This window comes from Anolis carolinensis, chromosome 3 (assembly GCF_035594765.1).
Source record: "Anolis carolinensis isolate JA03-04 chromosome 3, rAnoCar3.1.pri, whole genome shotgun sequence".
NCBI lineage: Eukaryota > Metazoa > Chordata > Lepidosauria > Squamata > Dactyloidae > Anolis > Anolis carolinensis.
Window position 1 is genome coordinate 43,342,465 of NC_085843.1, and position 23,193 is coordinate 43,365,657.

The 23,193-nt window shown below is 37.4% G+C and overlaps 2 protein-coding genes across 4 annotated transcripts in view; one reads left to right on the forward strand and one right to left on the reverse strand.

Moving 5' to 3' along the window:
• The window catches only part of cmss1 (cms1 ribosomal small subunit homolog), a 285,389-nt gene that overhangs the window by 251,760 nt on the left and 10,436 nt on the right, over positions 1 to 23,193 (reverse strand). The window lies entirely within an intron of this gene.
• Positions 1 to 23,193, forward strand: part of filip1l (filamin A interacting protein 1 like) — a 250,830-nt gene that overhangs the window by 221,363 nt on the left and 6,274 nt on the right. For both annotated transcript variants that reach the window (XM_008107828.3, XM_008107830.3), the window contains one exon: positions 17,631 to 20,370. In XM_008107828.3, the coding sequence (XP_008106035.1) occupies positions 17,631 to 20,370 (2,740 nt within the window). The remainder of the gene's footprint in view (positions 1 to 17,630; positions 20,371 to 23,193) is intronic.

The following is a 23,193-nucleotide window of genomic DNA, read 5'->3' on the forward strand; positions in this document are numbered from 1 at the left end:
CACTTCTTAATTCTAACAATTCAGCCTTAATTTGGTAATATAGTTGGACTGATTTGGTAATATATTTGAATGAATGAATTTCATTCACTATTATTTAAATTTTTTTAAGGATGTTAAGCTTCCAGGTAATAAACCAAACACATTTTGACTAGCATGATTTTTTTTCTCAATGCTTTTGAGTTATCAACATGTTGATATCAGTGTCACATACTGATATGTCGATATCAACATGTGACACTGATTTTGGAGTCTGAAGTTTGTAATATATTCCTTAATTCTAAATTCAGCATGAATTATATGTTTACATACTTTACTGAAGTCATTTAGTCAAAAGTAGCAACTAATATGATGGCATCAGCTAGAACTATAACTTAAAATCTTAGAATTTAGCAAAAGCTATCAGGGTTGGCTATAGTTTTGCTCCTCAAAGTATTAGAGGCTGAAATTGCAAATACGACTCAAGTTGCATGATAGGTCAGAGAAGGTCATAGTTGGTCTTTTACTCATCCTGAACACATAGTTTAAGAGAAACCTTGAAGATGTGATGGTAACTCTCCAAAAGCTGCAGCAGTACACAGCTGCCCTAGGCCCTTCTTAGGACAAACATATAAAGTGGAGGCATTTAGCAATGTCTTTCTTTTAATTCCAAAGAAAGACATTGCTAAAAGCCGGCTACATACCATTCAACTGAGTGGAGCACTGCGCAAGGCAAGAGCAGGAATGATTAACATGAAGGAAGTATTTTGGATGTAAGCAATCTCAGTATTCCCATGTCACCTCTTTACATAAGATTGTCATCCTTTAATATTTGGACGTGAACTTACTTAGTGAGAGAAGAGGTGTACAGTTATCACAGCATATTCTAAATAAATCTATAAATATATAAAAATACTGAAGATGGCAATGACTGTATACTACTCTTTTGTTGTGGCTTTTTCTATAAGTAGTCTGTTTTATGATCTGGCTTGCCTCCAAGTTTCAATTGCATTATTATCACCATCTCTGAAAGTTAACTGAAACATTAGTTTCCAAACTCCTAAGCTTCCAATGTATCCAGAATATCTGTAACTTGCTGTCTACTCACGAGAGGCCGATTGTGCTTTAGACCTTGTTGTTGCTATGTGCCTTTAAGTCCATTCCTAGTTTTTTCTTGGTGAGATTTATTCCAAGGATGTTTGTCATTTCTTTCCTCTTAAGTCTAAGACAATATGATTTGCCCAAAGTGACCTAAGAGGATTTCCAAGTCTGAGCAGGGAATAACTGGAATCCTGGTTTCTTGGAATCCTACTCCAAAACTCAAACCACTACATCATATTGGGTCTTGAGATCAATCCTTATACCTTAACAATCCAAAAGGTGAAGGAAATGGTTGTTATTAAGTATTTTAATATCAGTTTGAGGACCAACTAATAATTTTTGTGTTGTCGAAGGCTTTCATGGCCAGAATCACTGGGTTCTTGTGAGTTTTCCGGGCTGGATGGCCATGTTCCAGAAACATTTTCTCCTGATGTTTCACCCACATCTATGATACCTCACAACCTCTGAGGATGCCTGTCATAGATGTGGGTGAAACATCAGGAGAGAATGCTTCTGGAACATGGACATACAGCCCAGAAAACTCATAACAACCTAATAATTGTTGTATACCCACAGTTACCCTGGTATAGTATATCTCAGTGTTTTCCAAACTGTGCTCCTTCAGGTGTGTTGGACTATGGCAATGAGAACGGAACTCATTTGTCCAAATTAGATTTCTTACTTCTTCAACATTTTAACTCCTGCTGCAAATTAAAGGCAATAATTTTTAATTGAATTGTTAATAAAAATATTGTGTTTTTAATTTTGTTTATTACATGCATGCTTGGACCTTTTCCAAGGAGTTCATGGTGGCATATGATTTCTGACAATTTATGTCATAAGAAATAGGTTCAACGTCATGTTGGGTGTTGATTTTGCCCTGGATCAAAATCCTGGACTACCTCACAGATAATGAACCACATTGATAATTTAATCTGCAATTTTCTAAATCCAACTGCCAGGAAGACTAAGTTTATAAAGTATATGATTAACCTACACAATTTAGACACTGTTTCCTGAGTTCAAACTTGTTTAAATTTAACCTATGGTTCATATATTTTCCTGTGACCTCTTTGCCACTCATGAATCATACAAAGATCCCATGATGGCAAAATGACAGTATCTTTACTTAGAAACCCTATGAGTCAGGAATATGTTTTATAAACCTCAACCTTTCTCTCTTTCATAAAAATTTAAAAAATAATAATCATTCATTCTCTTTGTCATGAGAGTCTCACCACCCAACATTTTAATCCATATTTCCATCTCTCTCTTTTCTTAGCAAACTACTCATTTTGCCCCTTATAATGGCTGCCTAAACCCACAATTATCAGATCTCAAAAACACTGCTTCCCATGGTGGGAAGTCTTTTTTCTAGGTGCCCAAATTAAATACTAAAACTTCAATGGGAAAGGAGAAGCAAATTTAATTTTATAATTTAATCAATCTTTTCCTTTTAAAAAATTCATCAGACCTTAGAAATTAAAAAAACAAATCATCAAACTCCTTTCCTCTCTGATGCAGGACCTGAAGTTAAAACTAAATAAAGTGATATATTCAAATTGGAAAATCAAATACATGATATGCAACCTTCGCTTTCCTGATACCTTCCAGCTACTGAAAAATCCCCAGTAGTTAATTATTCAGATTTAAATATAGAAAATATTACAACAGGTGGGGAAATCAGATCTCCTTTCAATGTCTGGTTTAGTTCAGTCACCTTTTTCAGTGTAACTTCCTAAATTATTTTTGATCTATAATACTTAAAAGCTACCACAAAGGTTGCTTGAGCTATGTCACTGCAAGTCTGCTTAATGCTCCTTGCTTTCCCAAAAGACAGCATTGGCTTTTGCAAAGAGTAAGATTTAAGTTATGTTCTAACTGGGTCTTCCAACAAACTGTACTACAAAATCTTCAGACAGATGGGTTCTTATCAACACCCCACAAAAAATTACAAGATAAGCCCATCTTTTTTAATCTTCTTAGGCCCTAACATCGTTCCTAGTTTTCACACAGCAGATGCCAATATGTAACCCGCCCCCATATTTGAATATAATCAGCAGAACATTAAGTACACAGAGTGTCCTCATTCAGTGTCTATCAAATGCAAACTCACTCTTATCAAAGTTACCAAACACATTTGAAGTCAAGCCTGCAGAAACAGTAATCACATTTTCCCATAGAATGAAATACGTTTTAAGCTTATAATCATGCAATACTTCTTGACCCTTTCTTTATAGCTTTCAAACACAGCATAATACACCCCAGTCACATAGTTCCTCCATATTTGAAGAGTTTGTTTTCTTCCTTTATTACATCTTCTGTTTCCTCTTGGTATTTTACAGGTTGGATATAGATTTAGAGTGCATCTACACTTTAATACCTATTTTACAGGTTGGCTATAGATTTAGAGTGCATCTACACTGTGTGTGTGTGTATATATATATATTCATTCAACAACAAAGATGAACTAGAACACACCAATGGTATATATGACTACCAGAACATGCATCTATATAATATTTACTACTACTACTTTACAATATTCTTCAGGCCTTCAAATATTACTTTCTCAGTAGAATGTAATTTTCTAAGATTGGTGATTGTAAAACTTCTAATAATAATACACTATATATTATACTTTGGAGAAAACTCCCCAAGCCTACCCCAGGACAGTACAACATGCATCTACACTTTATCATACAACACTTTATCATACAACTTGCATTAACACTTTATAATTAATATAGCTGGATACCACTTTTAACTGTCATGGTTCAATACTATGGAATTGTGAGAGCTGTTAGTTTCACAAGGTCTTTAGTCTTCTCTATCAAAGAGTGCTGATGCCTCACCAAATTACAACTCCCAGTATCCCATAGCATTGAGTCATGGCAATTAAAGTAGTATCAAACTGCATTAATTCTACGGTGCAGATGCATCCATTGTTTGTAGAAGTGCTTTCAAAAATGATACCCTAGGTCATAATGCAATTGATATGACTTAATTTCAAGGGTAAACATGTTGGTCAAAAACAGCAGAAAGTCTTCTGGATCTAATCCACAAAAGTTTATACAAAATAAAACTTGTTAGTCTTTAATATGCCACAATGCAACTTAAGTTGTGATTAATGTACCCCACTTATTTTTTCTTTGATTTTAACCATGGCTATGGATTGTTCTGATCCATGATTCATGATTCATCTCTATGCTTATTTATCTATATTGCTTTCATGGACCAAGGTGATGTTACGTATTGCCATGGTGGTCTTGCTACTCTCCTTTGAAACTTCCTGCCAAACAATAGGAAGTGGAAATGCAAATGCTGAATCAATCATACTTAGGCCAAGAAGGTGGAAGATAATAATAGTGTTTTTAGTGCAGCCAGCTATGAAAGCAATGGGAAAAGTAAAGAAAGTGTGGGCAATTTCAGGATATGGGAAAGCAGATGCAGGGAACAAGGAACGCATTTCCAAATTTGAAGACGAGAGGAATCGGCTAACAGTCATGGCATGGAAAGAAGGGAAACATCCCAGACCTCTGATGGCAGAAAGAAAGAAGTGCTCCAAGGAGACACTCCTGCCCTATATGGACACAGTTAAGGTGATCATGGTAAAATTGCCTTAAAAGTATGCTAGTTCCTGAAAATGTCCTGGGAAAATGATATTTTATGACCAGCCAGACCCCACTGAATGACACAGTTAAGTTGTTGCTGGCAAAAAGCCATTTTACAATTCATCCAAAAATGTGAGCTAATTTAAGCAAAAAGATAAAGTCTCTGTATGAGAACAGTTGCACAATCTTTCTTCAGTTTCTTGGTTGCCTAAGATATCAGAATGAACTAAAGAACCTTGTTGAAGCAAAGGATGTTGTAATGAAGGGACAGAAACATTTCATAAAACCACTCGGAGGAATAGCCATAATAAATCCGGTCATGTTCCAAAGAATACTCAACTGGAAAGTAATGCTGAAATCTGTTGGGCTCACTTCCAGATCATGTAACTGCATTCAGGATTGGAGAAAATGTGGCTACCAAAGAATAGTCAGCTGTCCATATCAAGGAGTCAACAAGAATATATCACACAGGACATGATTGGATTGGAATACGAATCCACAGTCTTGTAAGCAACACCAGATGAGTTATATAGAGAAGCACACATTTGGAGAACAAATAAGAGCTCGTCAGTTATTTACCTAAGCCCTTCAATGAGGTGGATTACAATTAGACTTCATATATACTATAAAGCCATCATTCAGAAAACACTTGTACTATCTTTAAACTTAACACCAAAATTAGCTTTAAGATTTTATAAGTCAACTTATACTTAGCTGATATTTAGAACAATCATAGATTATAGAAATAATTTGGTGATAAGAATATGTTTATATATGTTCAGCTAAGAGGAATAATGCTATATAGAGTTATATACCTTGCGGACATATGTTTAATATCTCATAGCAATTCATGGTTTCCTTTGTTGTTTTTCTGTGCTGTATTACTGACACTTCAATTCTTGCAGGGACATAAGTCTTGAGGTGAAATGTCTCTGCAGAAATCTTTACTAAGACATCAGGGCCTTGGACACTTTCGACACATACACACCAAAATATAGTCAAGATCTACAGTTTAGGATAACAACAACGGAGCCCACTCCACAATTTACATGGGAAAGCTTCAATAGCAAGTTTTATTTAAAGACCAAGAAAACTAAGTTAAGTGCATCAGAACTCAAAAAGCGTTATTTCCTCACAGCCTTGCATTTTGACCACCACCCCACATCTCTAGTGTCTAATCTTTCCATTTCCTCCCATTTGCCTCCCATCTGCACAACAGTAATTTCCTTGCTGACGTAAAAGTCATTCAGTTCCAGTTTCTGCTGTTTCAAATGAAATCACTTGCTTCGTTTTTGGCCTAAAATCAACATGGACTTACAAGACTGAAAAAGAAGACATTAAAAGGAGACAGTTCTCTCTCCCTCCTTTTCTCTCTCTCTCACACAGTCCTATGTACTTGGCATCAGAGTAAGAGACAGCCTTTCTGTCCAACAATCAAATCCCCATAATTGAAATAAACAGTCATTTTGGAGTTTACATTATTGCCAGAGAATTACAACATGGAAGGCTAAACCAGATCAAGGCTATTTCACAAGGCTGGAGAGCAAGCAAGAGGAAGGCAGCCAGATTCAGTCTCAGGGACCAGACTGAACAGGCACAAAAGGAGGGCTAAGGCTAAATAGAGCAAGCTTATAGAGAAGAGTCTTCCTGAGTACTGTAAAACTTACTACCATTTAGGCATGTACAGGACTGTAACCTAACCATACTTACCTTACTAATATATTTATTACATTTTAGTATTATCATTGCACAATGTGCGTATCTCACAGAGTGGGTAAAGTGTGATTCACACTAATTACAGTTGTAGTTTTGAAGATAATAAAGAAAGCATAGTTTTCCAGGGGACTATACAGACAGACCTCCAACTGAACTTGCCTTTTCCAAATTTCCAGTTCTACGTAGTAGCAAGAGACAAATGTCAATTTTAACATTACCATGGCACATTCATATCCTTTGTTGAAAATCAGCTAGGAGTTTTCTTTGCAACTGCAAGTAGAACAGCAAGGTCTTTTTTTCTTTCTACCATCCCACATTTCTCTTCTACTTCATTTTGCATACAGTAAGCACACATGCATAGAGTGGTGTGGCTCCTTCACCCCTGACAAGTGCTCAACAAACAGTTTTTATGAACCCCTTGCAAGTTAGCTATGTCTTGTGAGGCTCTGCTTCATAAATTTGGCATTTCTGAACTCTATGCAGAAAAACAAAGTTTAACTAAGTGAGGCCTGGCTAGAGTCCTCAATTCCTCTTTCTTCCTAGCTGGCATGAAGAAGGTCCGATGTACAATTTCAGTTTTGAACTATGTTCAGATAAAAATATTTGATTACTCTTGACAGCAAAGTCTCCTGCAACCCAGAAGTTATCGTAGCTTACAATATGCTGTGCTGGCCCAATCTTTCAACTTTTAAAAATAGATCTCTTCCTGGAAAAATACCTTTATTATGATTCTTAAAATGGTGTATATATAACATTTCAATCCTTGTCCACTGATGCACCATACAAACCCATCAGCAAGTTCTTAACTTTGGGCCCTCCAGATATTTTGGAATTTATCTCCCTGACCATTGGTCACCAGACTGAGTTATTAGAAATAACAAGTACTACGGTAAAATGCTTGTTGGTTATTTGTAATATCCACACCATAAAAATCATGGGATGGCAAGTCCAGATGCTTGAACCATGAAAACACAATAAAAATTTTATCACTAAAATAAAGCAACATAACATAGGTTAATGTAGAAATTATAAATATGATATTGTTAACAATATCTTTCACTGCCTATGTAAATGATGAGCTATTATAAAGACAGGAACTTATAACAATATAACACAAACAGTAAAAAGATATATATTAAACTGTAACAGACAAACAGTAAAAACAGTGTATCTTTAGCATTCTACTTCACATATCTATAAAATGTAAAGTCAGTAACTGTTTTGGCTCAAATTTTAATGGATTTCACATATGTGGCTACATGATTCATCTAACATTTCTTATATTATTCTTATGTTTAAACGAATTGCATTCATCTAAAATACAACCAGAGCCTCAAATAAACTACTTAGGCAAACTGCTATCTTGCTTGAATAAGTTTAATGACTTCATTTTTACCTATAATAGCAGACCCATTCAGAAGTATATTCCCCCCCCCCCCCCAAAAAAATATTGATTTCATTAAATGAGAGGCAACATTATCTTTTTGGCTTTTCCTGTGCATCATGCTTCAAAACTAAATGTATTAAATATCTAGCTCCTGTCAATTACTCGATTTCTGATGGTAGTTTCCCTCTAAGAAAACACCAGTATCTTTTTCTGATGTTGCCAGGTTGTAATTCATTTGTCATGATCTATCAGTCTAGGCTCCTTTTAAACCAATAATTCCCAAACTGTGTTCTCCAATAGTTTTGGACTTCGACTCTCAGAAACCTAACATAGCATGGCCAACAGTCAGGAATTCTGAGAAACAAAGCCCCAAACATCTGAAAAGTTTGGGCAATCATTGTTTTAAATTAACCTTGATTACTCACTCCTTGTTATCAACAGAGGCATCTAGAGCTAACTCTAGAACCTATATGCTGTTTTGTGGTAGTATTGGTCTCTCTTTGTTCCTCCTTCCTAGGTACAAGTCTGTTTTTAGTCACGTGTTTCTAGTAATGCAGATAGAATTTTCGACATTGGGCTGTGATACTTGGGACACAAGAATTGATGGCTCTAAAACCCAATCATCCTCAAGTCCCAGTTTCATTAGTCCATCTCTTGACCATCCTACTTATGCACTTTATTCTTCGTACCTCATAATCTTAAACAGAGCAAAATGAATATCCTTGAGTTGATCTGTGCTTTCTGTCCTCTCTCTAAGTACATGTACACTGTAGAATTAATGCACTTTGATGCCACTTTAACTGCTATGACTCAGTACTATGGAATCATAGATGTAGTAGTTTTACAAGGTCTTTAACCTGCTCTGGCTAAAAGTGCTGGTGCCTCACCAAACCACAAATCCCAGTATTCCATAGAATTGAGCCATGGCAGTGAAAGTCGTGTCAAATTGCAGTATTTCTACAGTGCAGATGTATCCACTCTTCTTCCTTCCTATCACATAATGTTCCTTCAGAGTTGACTTTCACATTCCCCTGATCACCATTTCATCCCTTTCTTTTTACACCAATCCAGATAGAGGTTTTGCCACCACAAGCCATCCATTCTGATTAACAATGAACATAGTTGCTTCCTAAAGGTGTGTAAACCTATTTTGGCAATTAATTTCATAGGGTGGGTACCACAACTAAGCCATCAATATTTCACCCTACCCAATTTAATGTTATGACTTTAGAGAATTTTCAATAGGATACCTTCATGAAGATTGGCAATTTCCTCTAGAAATATACAAGAAAAGCCTTTAGGGAAAGGAATACTTCTGGCATTCTGAAATATTGCTAACATCATGCCTCTATAGGTAAAACTTTGCTTTGCAGAACTATTTCCCAGTTGCATCATCTTCTGTTTTTAATACTGTATCCTGTTAGTTATAATTACAATATATCCAGAACCTAAGTAAGCAAGACAAAAAGGATTGATCACTTATGACTTACTAATTCTTTTATGATAGGTTTTATATATTCAATTATGTTTAAGCATTATATTTTGGAAGGAAAGTACTTTTTTCTCTCCTTTCCTCTTTTTACTGCTGGCTACTGAATCATACAGCATCACCTATGCCTCCATTATAAAGTGATTTTACATAAGTTCTATTTTAAAAAAACAAAAAAAACAGATGTATTTTAGGACATAGAATGAGCTACTTTTATTCCCACCAGAACTTTTTAATTCCACCATACTTGTTTTTTTTAACTAAATAGGAAAATGTTTCTAACATGCTGAGGATATCCCTTCTTGTTCCCAAATGATTTTTTCTGGAAAAAGTAAGATGACAAAAGCCTTCCAGGAATACTCCTGATTTTATACCAAATTAAAACCACAGCTGTGTCGACCTGGTTTTTCTACCTAAGCAGATTTTAGAGAGCATTTACTTGAGTATTTTACCCAAGTAAAATACATAATATATAGCATTCTATTCAGTGCATAACAGTGACTAGGAATGTATGAATCTCTAGAGGTTGTTGATTGTAAATCCAATCATATCTGGCAAGTAGCTGTGCAAGGCTGATACTAATAGGTGTTGCAATCCTCAAACATTTGGAGACTGCAGATTACGTATCCATAATTTGTAGCAATTAAGTGTAAACTGAAAAACCTTTTAAAACAATTTCAGAGGTAAACACTCATTTTCTGATCCACATGCTCCAGGTTTCTGCTTCTATCTTATAATCTACATTGTACTTATTTTAGTACTGAACTAGAAAACACAGAAAAGCACCATCACTATTCCCTCTTGTGGGAGCCCTTACTAGGAGACAATGGGGGAACCACATGAGATTTACATGGCAGAGTGTATAGAATGTTTGCTGCCTTCTGATTCTTCAAAATGAGCAGTCAGCCTAGACACAGAGATAGTCACTCACTATTTTGTCATCTTACTTTTTCCAGAAAAGTCAACAGGTCATAATAATTTATGTTGTTGTGTAAGTCATTTCCAGTTTATGGCAACCATAAGGAAAACCTATTGTGTTTTCTAGAGCTGAAAGTGTGCCAATTATACAAGGTTACCTAGAGTTTCTATGGTTTCTATGGCCAAACAGGGAATTGACTCCAAGTCTCCAAAGTCATAATCCAACACTCAAACCATTACACTTTGCTGGTTCTTTCATCATTCCTATCACCTTTTACACATGGAAGGTAATGAATCTAAATAGGGAGAACCTCTGCTATATATTGAGTTAGAACTCCAGCTGGACCATCAGGGATCCAACACATGTAGACAACTTCCATCCATCTATCACTTTTCTACAATCCATATTTTCCCCAAATTAGGACTTTTAAAAATCTCAAAAACTTAAAATATTAAACTAAACTTTGCTTTAAAAACAAAGAATAAAAGGACCGATCAATAAAAATAATTTATTTTATTTATCTTTTTTTAAAAGAAGTTCCCAAAGGGTTGTTGCAACACTGCTGAAAAGACAAAAAAAAAAAGGATGACTCCATAGGAAGAATGTTTCAAAATCGGAGAGCACCCACAATTGAGGCCCTTTCGCATGTTCCCTCCAAACATGCCTGTGAAGGTGGTAGGACAGAAAGTGAAGGCATCCCTCAAAGATTTGGGCAAGCTTTCAACAATTTCAGAGGTTTCAGAAGAAGAGTAGTACAATGATAGGGCACATTCATACAATATGAGGAAAAATATTTGTTATCACAACAAATACATGCCAGTCATATTGTCATATCACTTCAGGCTGCTGATGAGAACATGAATGAGGGTGCATCTATATTGTAGCACTGATGCAATTTGACACCACTTTAACTGCAATAGCCCAATGTTATAGAATCCTGGGATTAGTAGTTTGGTGAGCCATCAACACTACTTGGCAAAGAAGGCTAAAGACCACTTAAAACTCCAATTTCCATGGTTCCAGAGCATTGCACCATGGCAGTTAAGGTGATGTCAGACTCCATTAAATCTGCAGTGCAGATGTACCTGCTGTTGGTCTCAAGAAAAGCAAGGAGGGGATATCCCTCTACACACTTTCTAAACCTTGTAGATATACAGGGTGTTTGAAAAAGAACTCCTTAGTTTTAAGTTAAAACACATTAAAACTAGGGAGTTCTTTTTCAAACACCCTGTATATATGCTAATTCATCACGTCAGAGCCCCTTGTAAGCTTCAGGGAAGATGCAGAAAGGCCTGTGGAAACTTTTTTCCATCACAGACAGCCCTGCTGAATCAGGGGAATAGACTTCAACATGATGTAAGCATGTGCTTCAAACACTTGGATCAGATTCTTTGTGAGCTGGCACTTTCCCATAGCTTTGGAAAGTAATGTTGTAAAAGATCATAAATATACAGGCTGAACATAATTAATTAAACTTAACTAGTGCAGAAACATTCATATGTCAGACACTGAAACTGCACAATGAGTCACATTATCCAATTAAAGTTATAATTGTTCAAAAGGCAAGTTAAATTAAGATTCTGAAGCCTGCTGAAGAAATGTAAAGGAAGATTAATAGACACATATTTTGGCTTATTAAACTAGGGTGGAACTACCATGTGCCAGACTTGACTGAAATTCTGGTTGTGGTTGTTGTTTTAAAATTTTGTCACGCCAATAATAATTTAAAAAGAGAACTTCTATAACAAAGTTGTATTTCACAAGATGAAAATTCCATGTAGTGACTAAATCTGAGTATTACTGTAAATCTAATGACATAGAATCCCCAAAACAGAATGAATTTCACAGAAGAATAACTATTATGGTTTGGTATCTATGGCAATAGCTAAAATTAGGTTTGTGACAACTATTCATAGGAAGGAAGCATGGAGGTTGTACGGTTTACTAAAAAAGAGGAAACGATGCTTGTTAATTAAAAAATCCTTTATCGCTGTAGTTTTTCCACTAGATTAGGACACCTATCTTTAACACTACCTCTCTTCTCCAGCTGGCAGAGTCTTTTTCCTGTCTTTCTTTCGTTTTCCATTTCATCACATCTTTATCTCAAAACTAAACCCTTCCTGAAAGGCAATGTAACCATTTTATATTTAAAAGGCCCTCAATACAGCTTTTAAATACCAATACAACATGCAATGAAAACAAACAAGTGAGTAGGGTTGTTGTATGTCTTTCGGGCTGTGTGGCCATGTTCCAGAAGTATTCTCTCCTGACGTTTCACCCACATCTATGGCAGGCATCCTCAGAGGTTGTGAGGTATGGAGAAACTAAGTAAGGAAAGGAAAGAATATATATCTGTGTAGAGTCCAGGGTGTGGCAAGAGTCCTTTGTCACTGGGAGCCAGCATTAATGTTTCAGTTAATCACCCTAATTAGCATTGGAAATGTTTTGTCTCTTGCCTGGGGGCATCCTTTGTTCAGTCAAGCCCTCAAAGTGTTGGTTCCCATCTACTGTTTTGATTTTGGAGTTTTGTAATACTGGTAGCCAGATTTTGTTCATTTTCATGGTTTCTTCCTTTCTGTTGAAGTTGTCCACATGCTTGTGGATTTCAATGGCTTCTCTGTGTAGTCTGACATAATAGTTCGACAGCCCTTCGACAACACATAAAACAAGTGAGTAGTTGGCAAAACAATAACACCAAAAATATTTGTTCTCACATCATTAATGTCCCTAAGCGCATCAACAGCAGCAAACCTGGTCCAGGAGGACATAAGAAAACCTACATGTGAAAGAGATAGGAGAGTCTTCTGGATTGGATTCATTAGGTAGCGCAAGGTAGCAGGTTTTGAGAGTACCATTAAGAAAACTATTAAGGAAAATGAAAAGACCATCCAACTGTTTATTATTCACTTCACTATGGATTGAGGAGATTGTGCATATCTGCCTCCAGAACTTTATTATCATCATCATCATCATCATCATCATCATCATCACACATGGTGCTTTACAAGTAAAAGAACAATAAACCAGTTCCCTGTCCTCAGATCTAATTAAGACATAACATGAAAGAAAAGGAAATAGTATTATGGGAAGGCATTAAGTCCAGCAGAAACTGCCTCTTCTTATCTTCCTCTAAGGCCAGGGAAGTAGCATTTGGGATAAAGGGAGGGGCTGTCATCGGTTTTTGGCCTAGGCATGATGGGGCTGTGCCACCTGCTTTGCTTCTTCTCTCCCTCTGAGGCTATGACAGTGGCAACTGGAATGGACAGAGGGCTGTCATCTGTTTGTGCCCAGGAATGATGGGACTGTTGCTCCTTTTCCTTCTCTCCCCCTGAGGCCTAGGCAATAGCAGTTGAGATGAAAGGAGGGCTTGTCATCAGATGTTGTGCTAGCTTTTTATTCTTCTTTCCCTGTGAGAACTGGGCAATGAGAGTTGGGATGGAGGGAGGACCTTTCATCTGCTTCTGGGCCTAGACATGATGGAGCTATACTTCCTCCTCCTTTTATAATAAAGGTTGGAATAGAAACTGGAAACAATTCTTTAAAATTGGTTAATACACAAAATATTTTGAATCCATTTACTTCCCCATTAGTGTATTCAGGAGGGGTTTTTACATTCTATGAAAGGAGGAGGAGCCAGGCAAGAACAATAACAGTACACTGTAGAGACCGAGAGATACAGACAAAAATGATATCTGTGCTCTCTTGCCAATCCCAAATATCAATGATAGGTCCACAGTTCTACTCATACATTCATAAATGTTAGGGGATACAAGTACAAAGGGGAGATGTGGCAACCTTGCAAAACCCTGGGAGGGGAGAAAGGGACAATGTAATGTATTATTTTGCATATTGTCTATTTTACTGTGTTTTTATTCATTGTAATATGTTTTAATTGTTGTACTTGTTTATTTTTTTCGGGCCTCTGTCCTGTGTTAGCTGCCCCGGGTCCCTGCCGGGAGATGGTGGAGGGATAGAAAAATAAAGTTACTTACTTACTTATCCTCACCCACCGGCAACTCTAGTGTTTCCAGTATGGGGGGAAAAAACTGAACGTGAGGAAACATATGTAGGGGGAGAACCTTCAGTAAAATATTTCCTCTTTTAAAAATCTTGAAATATGTTTAAGACAAATTGTATGCACTTAAAATGGTAGGAAGAGCATAAGAAGAAAATCTGTATGCAAGACTGTCCTCAGAATTATGGAATGATAATTTCTTCACACACTGTAGAGGTGCACCATACTTAAATCCAGGAAGCATTTCTGTACCTAATCATCAAGTCTTAATGGGTGCATCTTTCTTCATGATGAATGTACATTTAATAGAAAATAGGACTTCAGTATTTTCAATACTTCGTTTATGTCCAAATATGATGCTGGCCTAGTCTTTAAATTGTAAAGGTTGCTGTCTAAATAATACACTTAGTTTTGTTTGTTACAAAATTAGAGGTTTGTTTTCATTTTTTCCCACTTTTCAGATAACACCAACGAGGAAACATGTGATGATATAGCACAGGTTGCAACTTTTTGCAGCTCTCTTCAATATCATTATATTAACAATTTTGGTTGTATAAAATTAAAACTTTTTAAATTTTCATAGATATGCAATATGGTCCTATCTACATCCTAAATAAGGCATTTCATATTGTACATGATATTTACACTTAATATGAAAATGAATACTTCATGTATTTTCAGTAGTAGCAGGGAAATCTAACAATCAGTTTTTCTTCATGGCTTCTACGTTTGTGGACATTTAATATCTCTAGGCCATGGCCAGGGGCGGTTTAACCATTAGGCGAAGTAAGCGGTTGCTGAAGGCGCCATCCTCTAGGGGGCATCCAGGGGGCGCCGTTGAGACACTTCTTCCCAGGTGTGGCCTTCCTGCCTCCGCGGCCACGGCCAGGCCACCATGGCAGTTAAAAGTGGCGCCGAGGTGCCTTCACTTTAAAACAGAGGCGCAGAGTCACTTCCTTCAAGTGCTTCCCGAGCTTCGGTGGTGACCCAGGTGTTTTGGACTTCAGTTCCCACCAACCCCGAGCATCAGCCAAAGTAGTGAGGCTGTCGGGAGTTGAAGTCTCCTCCCTGGGAGCGTGGTCTGAGGAGGAGGCCACTCAAGTTAGGGTGTGGCGGCCACAGCTTGCTCCCAGCACTGGCGAGGAATGGAGGGTGGCGGCGTGGAAAGTGGGGGCCAGGGCAACGGGGGCATCTATGGAGCGGCCAAGGTGGGCAGCCCCTCTGACCTGTGGCGCTTCCTGCAGCAGCCTCAAGTCCTCGCCAGACTCCTCAGCACCATAAGCCAGGACTTGGGACAGGAGGGGGGTTCCGGAGGGGGTTGAAGGAGCTTTCCAGGTGCTCCCGGAGAGGGCTGAGGTGTGGCCTCCTGATTGGTTAATTCAGATACCTGGGTTTGAGGGAGGGAGGGAGGGAGGGAGGGAGGAGAGAAGAAGTGGCTGGAACAGAGCCGGCCTCACGCTACCCACTGCTGGACTCGTGCCCGGTCGCCCTAACGTATCCTCACCTCTGCACCGCAGAATTATCGCAGTTTCACACCACATTAAGTGTCACGTTTCAATGCCATGGAATCCCGGGAAGTGTAGTTTGGTAAAGCACTGGCCCAAAGACTTTCTGAAACTCCCAGGATTTTATAGCATTGAGTCATGGCAGTTAAAAGTGCTGCCAAGTTGCATTTGTTTACTTTACAGCAGGCATAGGCAACTTCTAACCTCCGGTCCTTTTGGGTTTCAATTCCCAGAATTCCTAACAGCGAGGGGCAACCATGAAAACTATTTGCTCAACTATCTATGGCAGGCATGGGGCAAACTTCAGCCCTCCGGTAGCCGGTAGGCTGTTAGGAATTGTGAGAGTTGGAGTCCAAAACACCCAGAGGGCCGAAGTTTACCTCATGCCTGATCTAAGGCAAACAATAGGCATAATAAAGCATACTGGGTTCAAGTTAACTAGCCAAGAAAGTGGGATGATGGCTATATGGGGAGTCAAGGCTCTTCTGGACTCTTGGACCAGTTCTTGAACACGCTTCATGTATTCCAAGTAGACTAAAACATACTTGTGGATTATCTGCCTTGATATTCTAGGTTATATGGCTGTGTGGAAGGACCCTCAGGGCTCTTCCACACAGCCATATAACCTAGAATATCAAAGTAGAATAAACCACAATATCTGCTTTGAACTGGGTTATCTGAGTCCACACTGCCCTATATCCCAGTTCAATGTTTGGTGCTAAATTCGCAAATATAGTAATTCCTACATAACATTACCATATATTGAACTGCTTTTTCTGTCGATTTGTTGTAAAACATGATGTTTTAGTGCTTAATTTGTAAAATCATAATGTAATTTGATGTTTAATAGGCTTTTCCTTAATCCCTCCTTATTATCCAACATTTTTGCTTATCCAACGCTTTTATTTTTCAGTGATTGGTTTGGGGAGGGGGGGCGCCAAAATTCTGTTCGCTTACACTTGAAAATTACTTAGGGCTGGCCCTGGCCATGGCTACATCACATATCCAGCAGTAAGGACAATACTAAGCACAATATTACACATCCTTCAAAGAGTTGTTTCTTTAATGCTACTATGGACAAACTGGGGGGTTTTGCCTGTCAAAACCCCCTTTTATTATTTTTAACTGTATTGGCTCATAAGATTTCTGTAAACAAGGAAAGATATTGTTCTTTTACAAACATAAAAAGATGCAGCAAGTTTACAATTTAGTATGTCAGAACCACAAATACGTCCATGGAAAGGGTAATTACAGGACAGAAAGCAACATAAAATTACATGATGCAATCCACCTTCCACCTCTTTCCCAGGGCAATATATAATCCATGTTAAGTGTCCATAGCAAAGTAAAAAAAAAAAACTAAACTAAAAGAAGGGAGGGAATTTGCCTCTTTGCATCAGTTAAAGTAACAACTGATGGAATAGCCTAAAAGCTGGACAAGACACACTTGCGAAAAGTATTTTCTAAAAGAAAGGAATTTTTGGAGCAATTCAAAACTCCTGACCTACATAACACCATTATTTTTTTCTAAGTACAGTAGAGTCTCACTTATCCAAGCCTCACTTATCCAAGCCTCTGGGTAATCCAAGCCATTTTTGTAGTCAATGTTTTCAATATATCGTGATATTTTGGTGCTAAATTCGTAAATACAGTAATGACTACATAGCATTGCTGCACTTTGAACTACTTTTTCTGTCAAACTTGTTGTATAACATGATGTTTTGGTGCTTAATTTGTAAAATCATAACCTAATTTGATGTTTAATAGGCTTTTCCTTAATCCCTCCTTATTATCCAAGATATTCACTTATCCAAGCTTCTGCTGGCCCGTTTAGCTTGGATAAGTGAGACTCTACTGTATCTGAAACACCATCACAAAATAAAATACTATTATTTTCCCTTTTTTCAGGTTGAAAAAACTTATTGAGCAAGACACAGCATATCAGGGAAAGAAAGAGAAGGAAAACACCAAGAAAATAAGCAGATTAAAGGAGGAGCTGACAAAACTCAAGTCATTCACATTAATGGTAGTAGATGAACAAGAAAAGCTTACAGAACAGCTAAGCCTCCAAAGTAAAAAAATCCAAGAGTTAACCATCAGTGCAGAACAAGCACATGAGAAACTATCACTTGCAGAAACAAAAGCACAAGAAGAGGAGGAGAAAGCTCTCCGGCTGGAAGCTGAACTTCGAGCCCAAGCCAATAAGGTTTCCCAAGAACAAGACTCTACTATGGCCAAATTAACCAACGAAGAAAGCCAAAACCGACAGCTACGCTTAAAATTAACAGCTCTTAGTCGACAAATTGACGAACTTGAAGAGACTAATAAGTCTTTACGAAAGGCTGAAGAAGAACTGCAAGACCTGCGAGAAAAAATAAACAGAGGAGAATGCGGAAATTCTACCCTCCTGTCTGAAGTAGAGGAGCTAAGGAAAAGGGTACTAGAGATGGAGGGGAAAGATGAAGAGCTCATAAAAATGGAAGAGCAATGCAGAGAACTCCATAGGAAGCTAGAAAAGGAAGCCTCACAGAGTAAAAACTTTAAAGTAGAAGTTGACAAGCTAAACAAAAGAATTATGGAACTTGAGAAACTAGAGGATGCTTTCAGCAAGAGTAAGCAGGAATGTTATACTTTGAAATGTAACCTAGAAAAAGAAAAATTGCTAACCAAGCAGTTGTCACAGGAACTAAATGGCTTAAAAGCTCGAATGGGAGAACTTGAAACCATTGAGAATAAACTGGAAAAAACAGAACTCACTCTTAAAGAAGACTTGAGTAAACTGAAAACATTAACAGTAATTCTTGTAGATGAAAGAAAAATAATGAATGAAAAAATTAAACAAACAGAAGAAAAGCTAAATACTGCAAATACACAACTTCATCTGGAACAAAAAAAAGTAATGTCAGTCACAGAAAAACTGATCGAGGAGAGTAAAAAGGCACTGAAATCTAAGACTGATGCAGAGGAAAAAATGTCCAGTCTCACAAAAGAAAGAGATGAGCTGAAAAACAAACTAAAAGCAGAGGAAGATAAAGGGAATGATCTCTCTTCTAAGATGAATCTGCTAAGGAAAAAGCTGCAATCCCTAGAAGCCATCGAAAAAGACTTTCTCAAAAATAAACTGAAAGAGACAGCCAAGCCTAGTCCATCTTTACAGCAAGAAAACAACAAGATTAAAGAACTAGCTCAGGAAATTGAGAGGCTCAAACACAAACTTAAACAAATGAAAGCCATAGAAGATGACCTCATGAAAACCGAAGATGAGTTTGAATCTTTAGAGCAAAGATATATTAACGAACAAGATAAAGCCAGATTTCTGTCAGAGGAACTTGAGGTTGTGAAAAGAGAATTAGCCCGGTATAAACTAGCAGAGAAAACAGAATGTAACCATGAACAGAGATTATTCCAAAAATTCAAGGAAGAAGCAGCCAAATCAGGACATCTTTCAAGGGAAGTAGATGCACTGAAGGAAAAAATTCATGAATACATGGCAACAGAGGATATTATATGTCATTTAAGAGAAGACCACACAATTCTGCAAAAGAAACTCACTCACCAAGAAAACAAAAACAAAGAATTAGGAAGAGAAATGGAAATCCTGTCTAAAGAACTAGAAAGGTACAGGAGATTCAGTAAAAGCCTTAGACCCAGTTTCAATGGAAGGAGAATTTCTGACTTACAAGTTGTCTCCAAAGAAGTCCAAACAGAACCATCAGACAATGAACCACCTGATTACAAGAGTCTAGTTCCTTTGGAACGAGCTGTCATCAATGGTCACATATACGAAGAAAGTGATAATGAAGATGATGACAATGACGATGAGCAACCAGTATCCTTCAAATGTAATTCCTCTGTTCCAAATGCAGTAAACAACAGCAAACTTTGGATACCCTGGATGAAATCCAAGGAAAGCCATGTTCAAAATGGGAAAGTTCGTGCCAAGCAGAATGGAAACTGCATTCAGCCAGGAAATTTAGTTCTAAGTCACACACCAGGCCAGCCTCTTCACATAAAAGTTACTCCAGATCATGGACAAAACACAGCCACCCTTGAAATAACAAGCCCTACTACAGAAAGTAGTCATTCTTTTACCAGTACAGCTGTGATACCCCACTGTGGTACACCAAAGCAAAGGATAACAATAATTCAAAATGGGTCTTTAACACCTATAAAATCTAAAGTAGCTGATACTCACTCAAGACCACAGCAAGCCTTCTCACCTCGCTCTCAAACTCCTGAATCATGTAGATCTGTCACTCCTGAAAGAACAATGTCTCCTTTGGCTCTTTCAACCTCCTCAAGTTCCCCAGAACAGTTAATTTCACCAGAGCCCTTGGAAATTGGTGACAGGCATACTATCTTCCGAGTATCCCCTGAACGTCAGTCATCCTGGCAGTTTCAAAGATCTAACAGTTCTGGGTCTAATGTGATAACTACTGAGGATAATAAAATACATATTCACTTGGGGAACCCTTATGTTCAAACTATTCCTAATTCCGCAAAAACAGCTAATCCTTGCACTCCAATGCAGGATAACAGAACTCCAGCATTAACTAATGGAACACTGGGCAAACAGATCAACAAAATCACCAGCAGTATCACTATTACTCCAACAGCCTCTCCTCTCCCAAGACAGGCACAAATTACAGTAAGTAATGTATATAACTGACTTTCCCCTGCCATACTTACCATCAATGCAAGTTTCCCATTTTCCATCCAACCAAGAATGATTTTGGACATTCTAACCAGAATTTTTTTTTTAGTTTTGTGCATGTTACCTACAACAGTATATGGAACTAACATGAGGACTTGTCTCTTTAATCATATCATGTGTGCACTTACTGTATTATTTGTTCATTTAAATAACTTTTTGTAAGATGCTTAGAATTGCACCTGTATCAATGCATCTTTTATGTATTTACATTTTCAGTAGCTGGTGTTATGTTTGACTGCAACTGTTTCCATTAAATATTTTCACATTACATGACAGTAAATATTTTTTTAACTATTGCTTGCAGAATTCATTGTTTTTTATTCTCCTGTGTGCAATTTTCTTGCATGCAAAACTGATCAATTCTAGCTCCAGTCTGTTAATTTTGTTTGCTACCTTACCTAGTTCTTTGATATTCACGTGACTGTACAGACAAATACTTACAGATCAAATACTATCAAATATGCATGTACTATATTACAAAATAATGATGCACAAAATTACAAAAAACACCCTATAATAATGACCTGTGAGCCAGACAGCAGTTGAAGTGAAATCTGAACCAGCAATGAACTCTTTGGGTAATGTAAGGCAACACACAACCTCAAAGGCAAGAACTGAGGAATGTTCAGTTCTCCATATGTTTTGGACTGCAATTTCCACAAACCCTGGGCCATGCTGGGTCAAGTTGCTGGCCACAACTTCTGGCAAGCCTTGCATTCTCCAGGGCTCATCTAATGCACTGGCTAAACATTAAAGATTATTTCAGGGTACAGATTTATAGTGTATGTGAAATGTTTTTAGCATTTTAGAAATGTTAGAACTAAAAATAGAACTTCAGCTGGTTAGAGTAGACCCAATGAATCAATAGAATTTACTTACATACTAATACTTCATTTGACATTAGATTCAATGAGTCTAATTGGGCCTAATAGGATTCAGACCAAAGTAACCACACATATCTGACATATGTTCTTTCTACAGTTAAATCCCTTTGGGTAAGGGAGCAGTTATACATCTAATCTATCAATAATGCCTCTCATTACTTGTCCTGGAGAATAGCTTTTCAAGTCATTTGTTGAACTGGATTAATCCTGGTGCCCAGAACCTAAGTATTTCAATAAATGCATAGTATTTTCTCAGAGGTTACAGCTAAATATTTTGATGCTAGCTTTTAAAACCACAATTCTTCCAGCTATTTATTGTTATTTATTTCCACTGATATGCTGACCATGCAGCAGGAAAATCACTCCATTCTTGATTCATCATTTTTAGTATTCTTACTTTCCTTTCATCATATTTTTAGTTAATCTCCCTTTGAATTTAGTAAACTTCGTTTTCACCCTTCTTTTGCTTCTGATTCTTCAGATTGCCAATTAAGGTTTACTATACTGGAACTGAAGTCTATTCTATTCTAAAGGGACCAGTTTAGTCAGGCAATTTTGCCTATGCATTCTCAACTGCATCTGCATTTGCACTTACAGATAATGCATATTAATGTGAGTTATGCTATACACTGATATAACTAGCAGTTATGCTGTATACAGATATAACTATCAATAAATTCCCTTGGTAGTTCTTTCAAACTACTGCCATCATAGGAATCAACATGGTTCAATTCACATACCCTTCAGTTTTCAATTATCCTGTCAAGAGTGTGCTTATGTGACCTGTTCCCAAGAGCAAAACAGACTTTTACAGAGGAATGTACTGGTTTTTATTGAAAACTAACATTATGCACACACACGTGAAATTAAGCAAATAGGCCAGATAAGCCTTGCATACATATTTATTTATTTATTACAAGCATTTATATCCCACCCTTCTCACCCACAAGGGGGGGACTCTGGGAGGCCTTACTATTAGCATCATTAGACGCTGAACAAACTAATATAAAAGATAATATGTAATAACAATTACAGTTAAAATAGCATTAGTTAAAACATCAATATAAATATACATTCAAGGGCGCATTCAAAATCGTGATTCAGGTCTGTCCATTATTCATCCTAATTTCATTTTACAGTTAGTGCTGCTTCTATTGCTCAAAGGCCTGGTCCCATAGCCAAGTTTTGAGACATAAACGAAACCACTTAAAAGTATCTTCCAAAATACATCCCATGGTGATTTTTTATTTCACCCCTCTCCCTTTTTCTTATGATTTTCATTTTGCTGGGTTTTTTTATCATGTCAGAAGCTACTTGAGAACATACTGCAAATCATTTCTGGTGTGAGAGAATTGGCCATCTACTGAGACGTTGTCCAGGGGACGCCCGGTTGTTTTTACCATCCTGCAGTTACCATTTTGTGTTACCATTTTGCTGGTGAAACCTATAGTTATATGCGTTTCCAACATGTCAGGGACTTGGTGAGGTTGGCAAATCTACTTTACCCCTTTCTCTCTGTTTTGCTTTCTGTATATGCTCAGTAGGTGATTCTGGAGGCAGCAGTTTTCCTTGCCTATCACACATAAGTACATATATCTATAGTAGAATCACCTTGAATTGAATCCCATTCTTTCAGAGAGTAAGCTTTATGGAAACCCATTCCTTCTCCAATACTCCCTTCTCCAACAATCCTCCCAATGACAATGCTACCAAAAAGCAAAAAAACAAAAACAAAAAAAAAACAACCCTTTCAACTAGATCGAAGACAAAAAAAGGGAAGGCTAGATAGGACTCCAGTAAAAGGACTTCGCAAGACAATATCATTTTCCAGAACATGATAGTCTGGACATCTAATTCTATTTGGCTTTTCTGG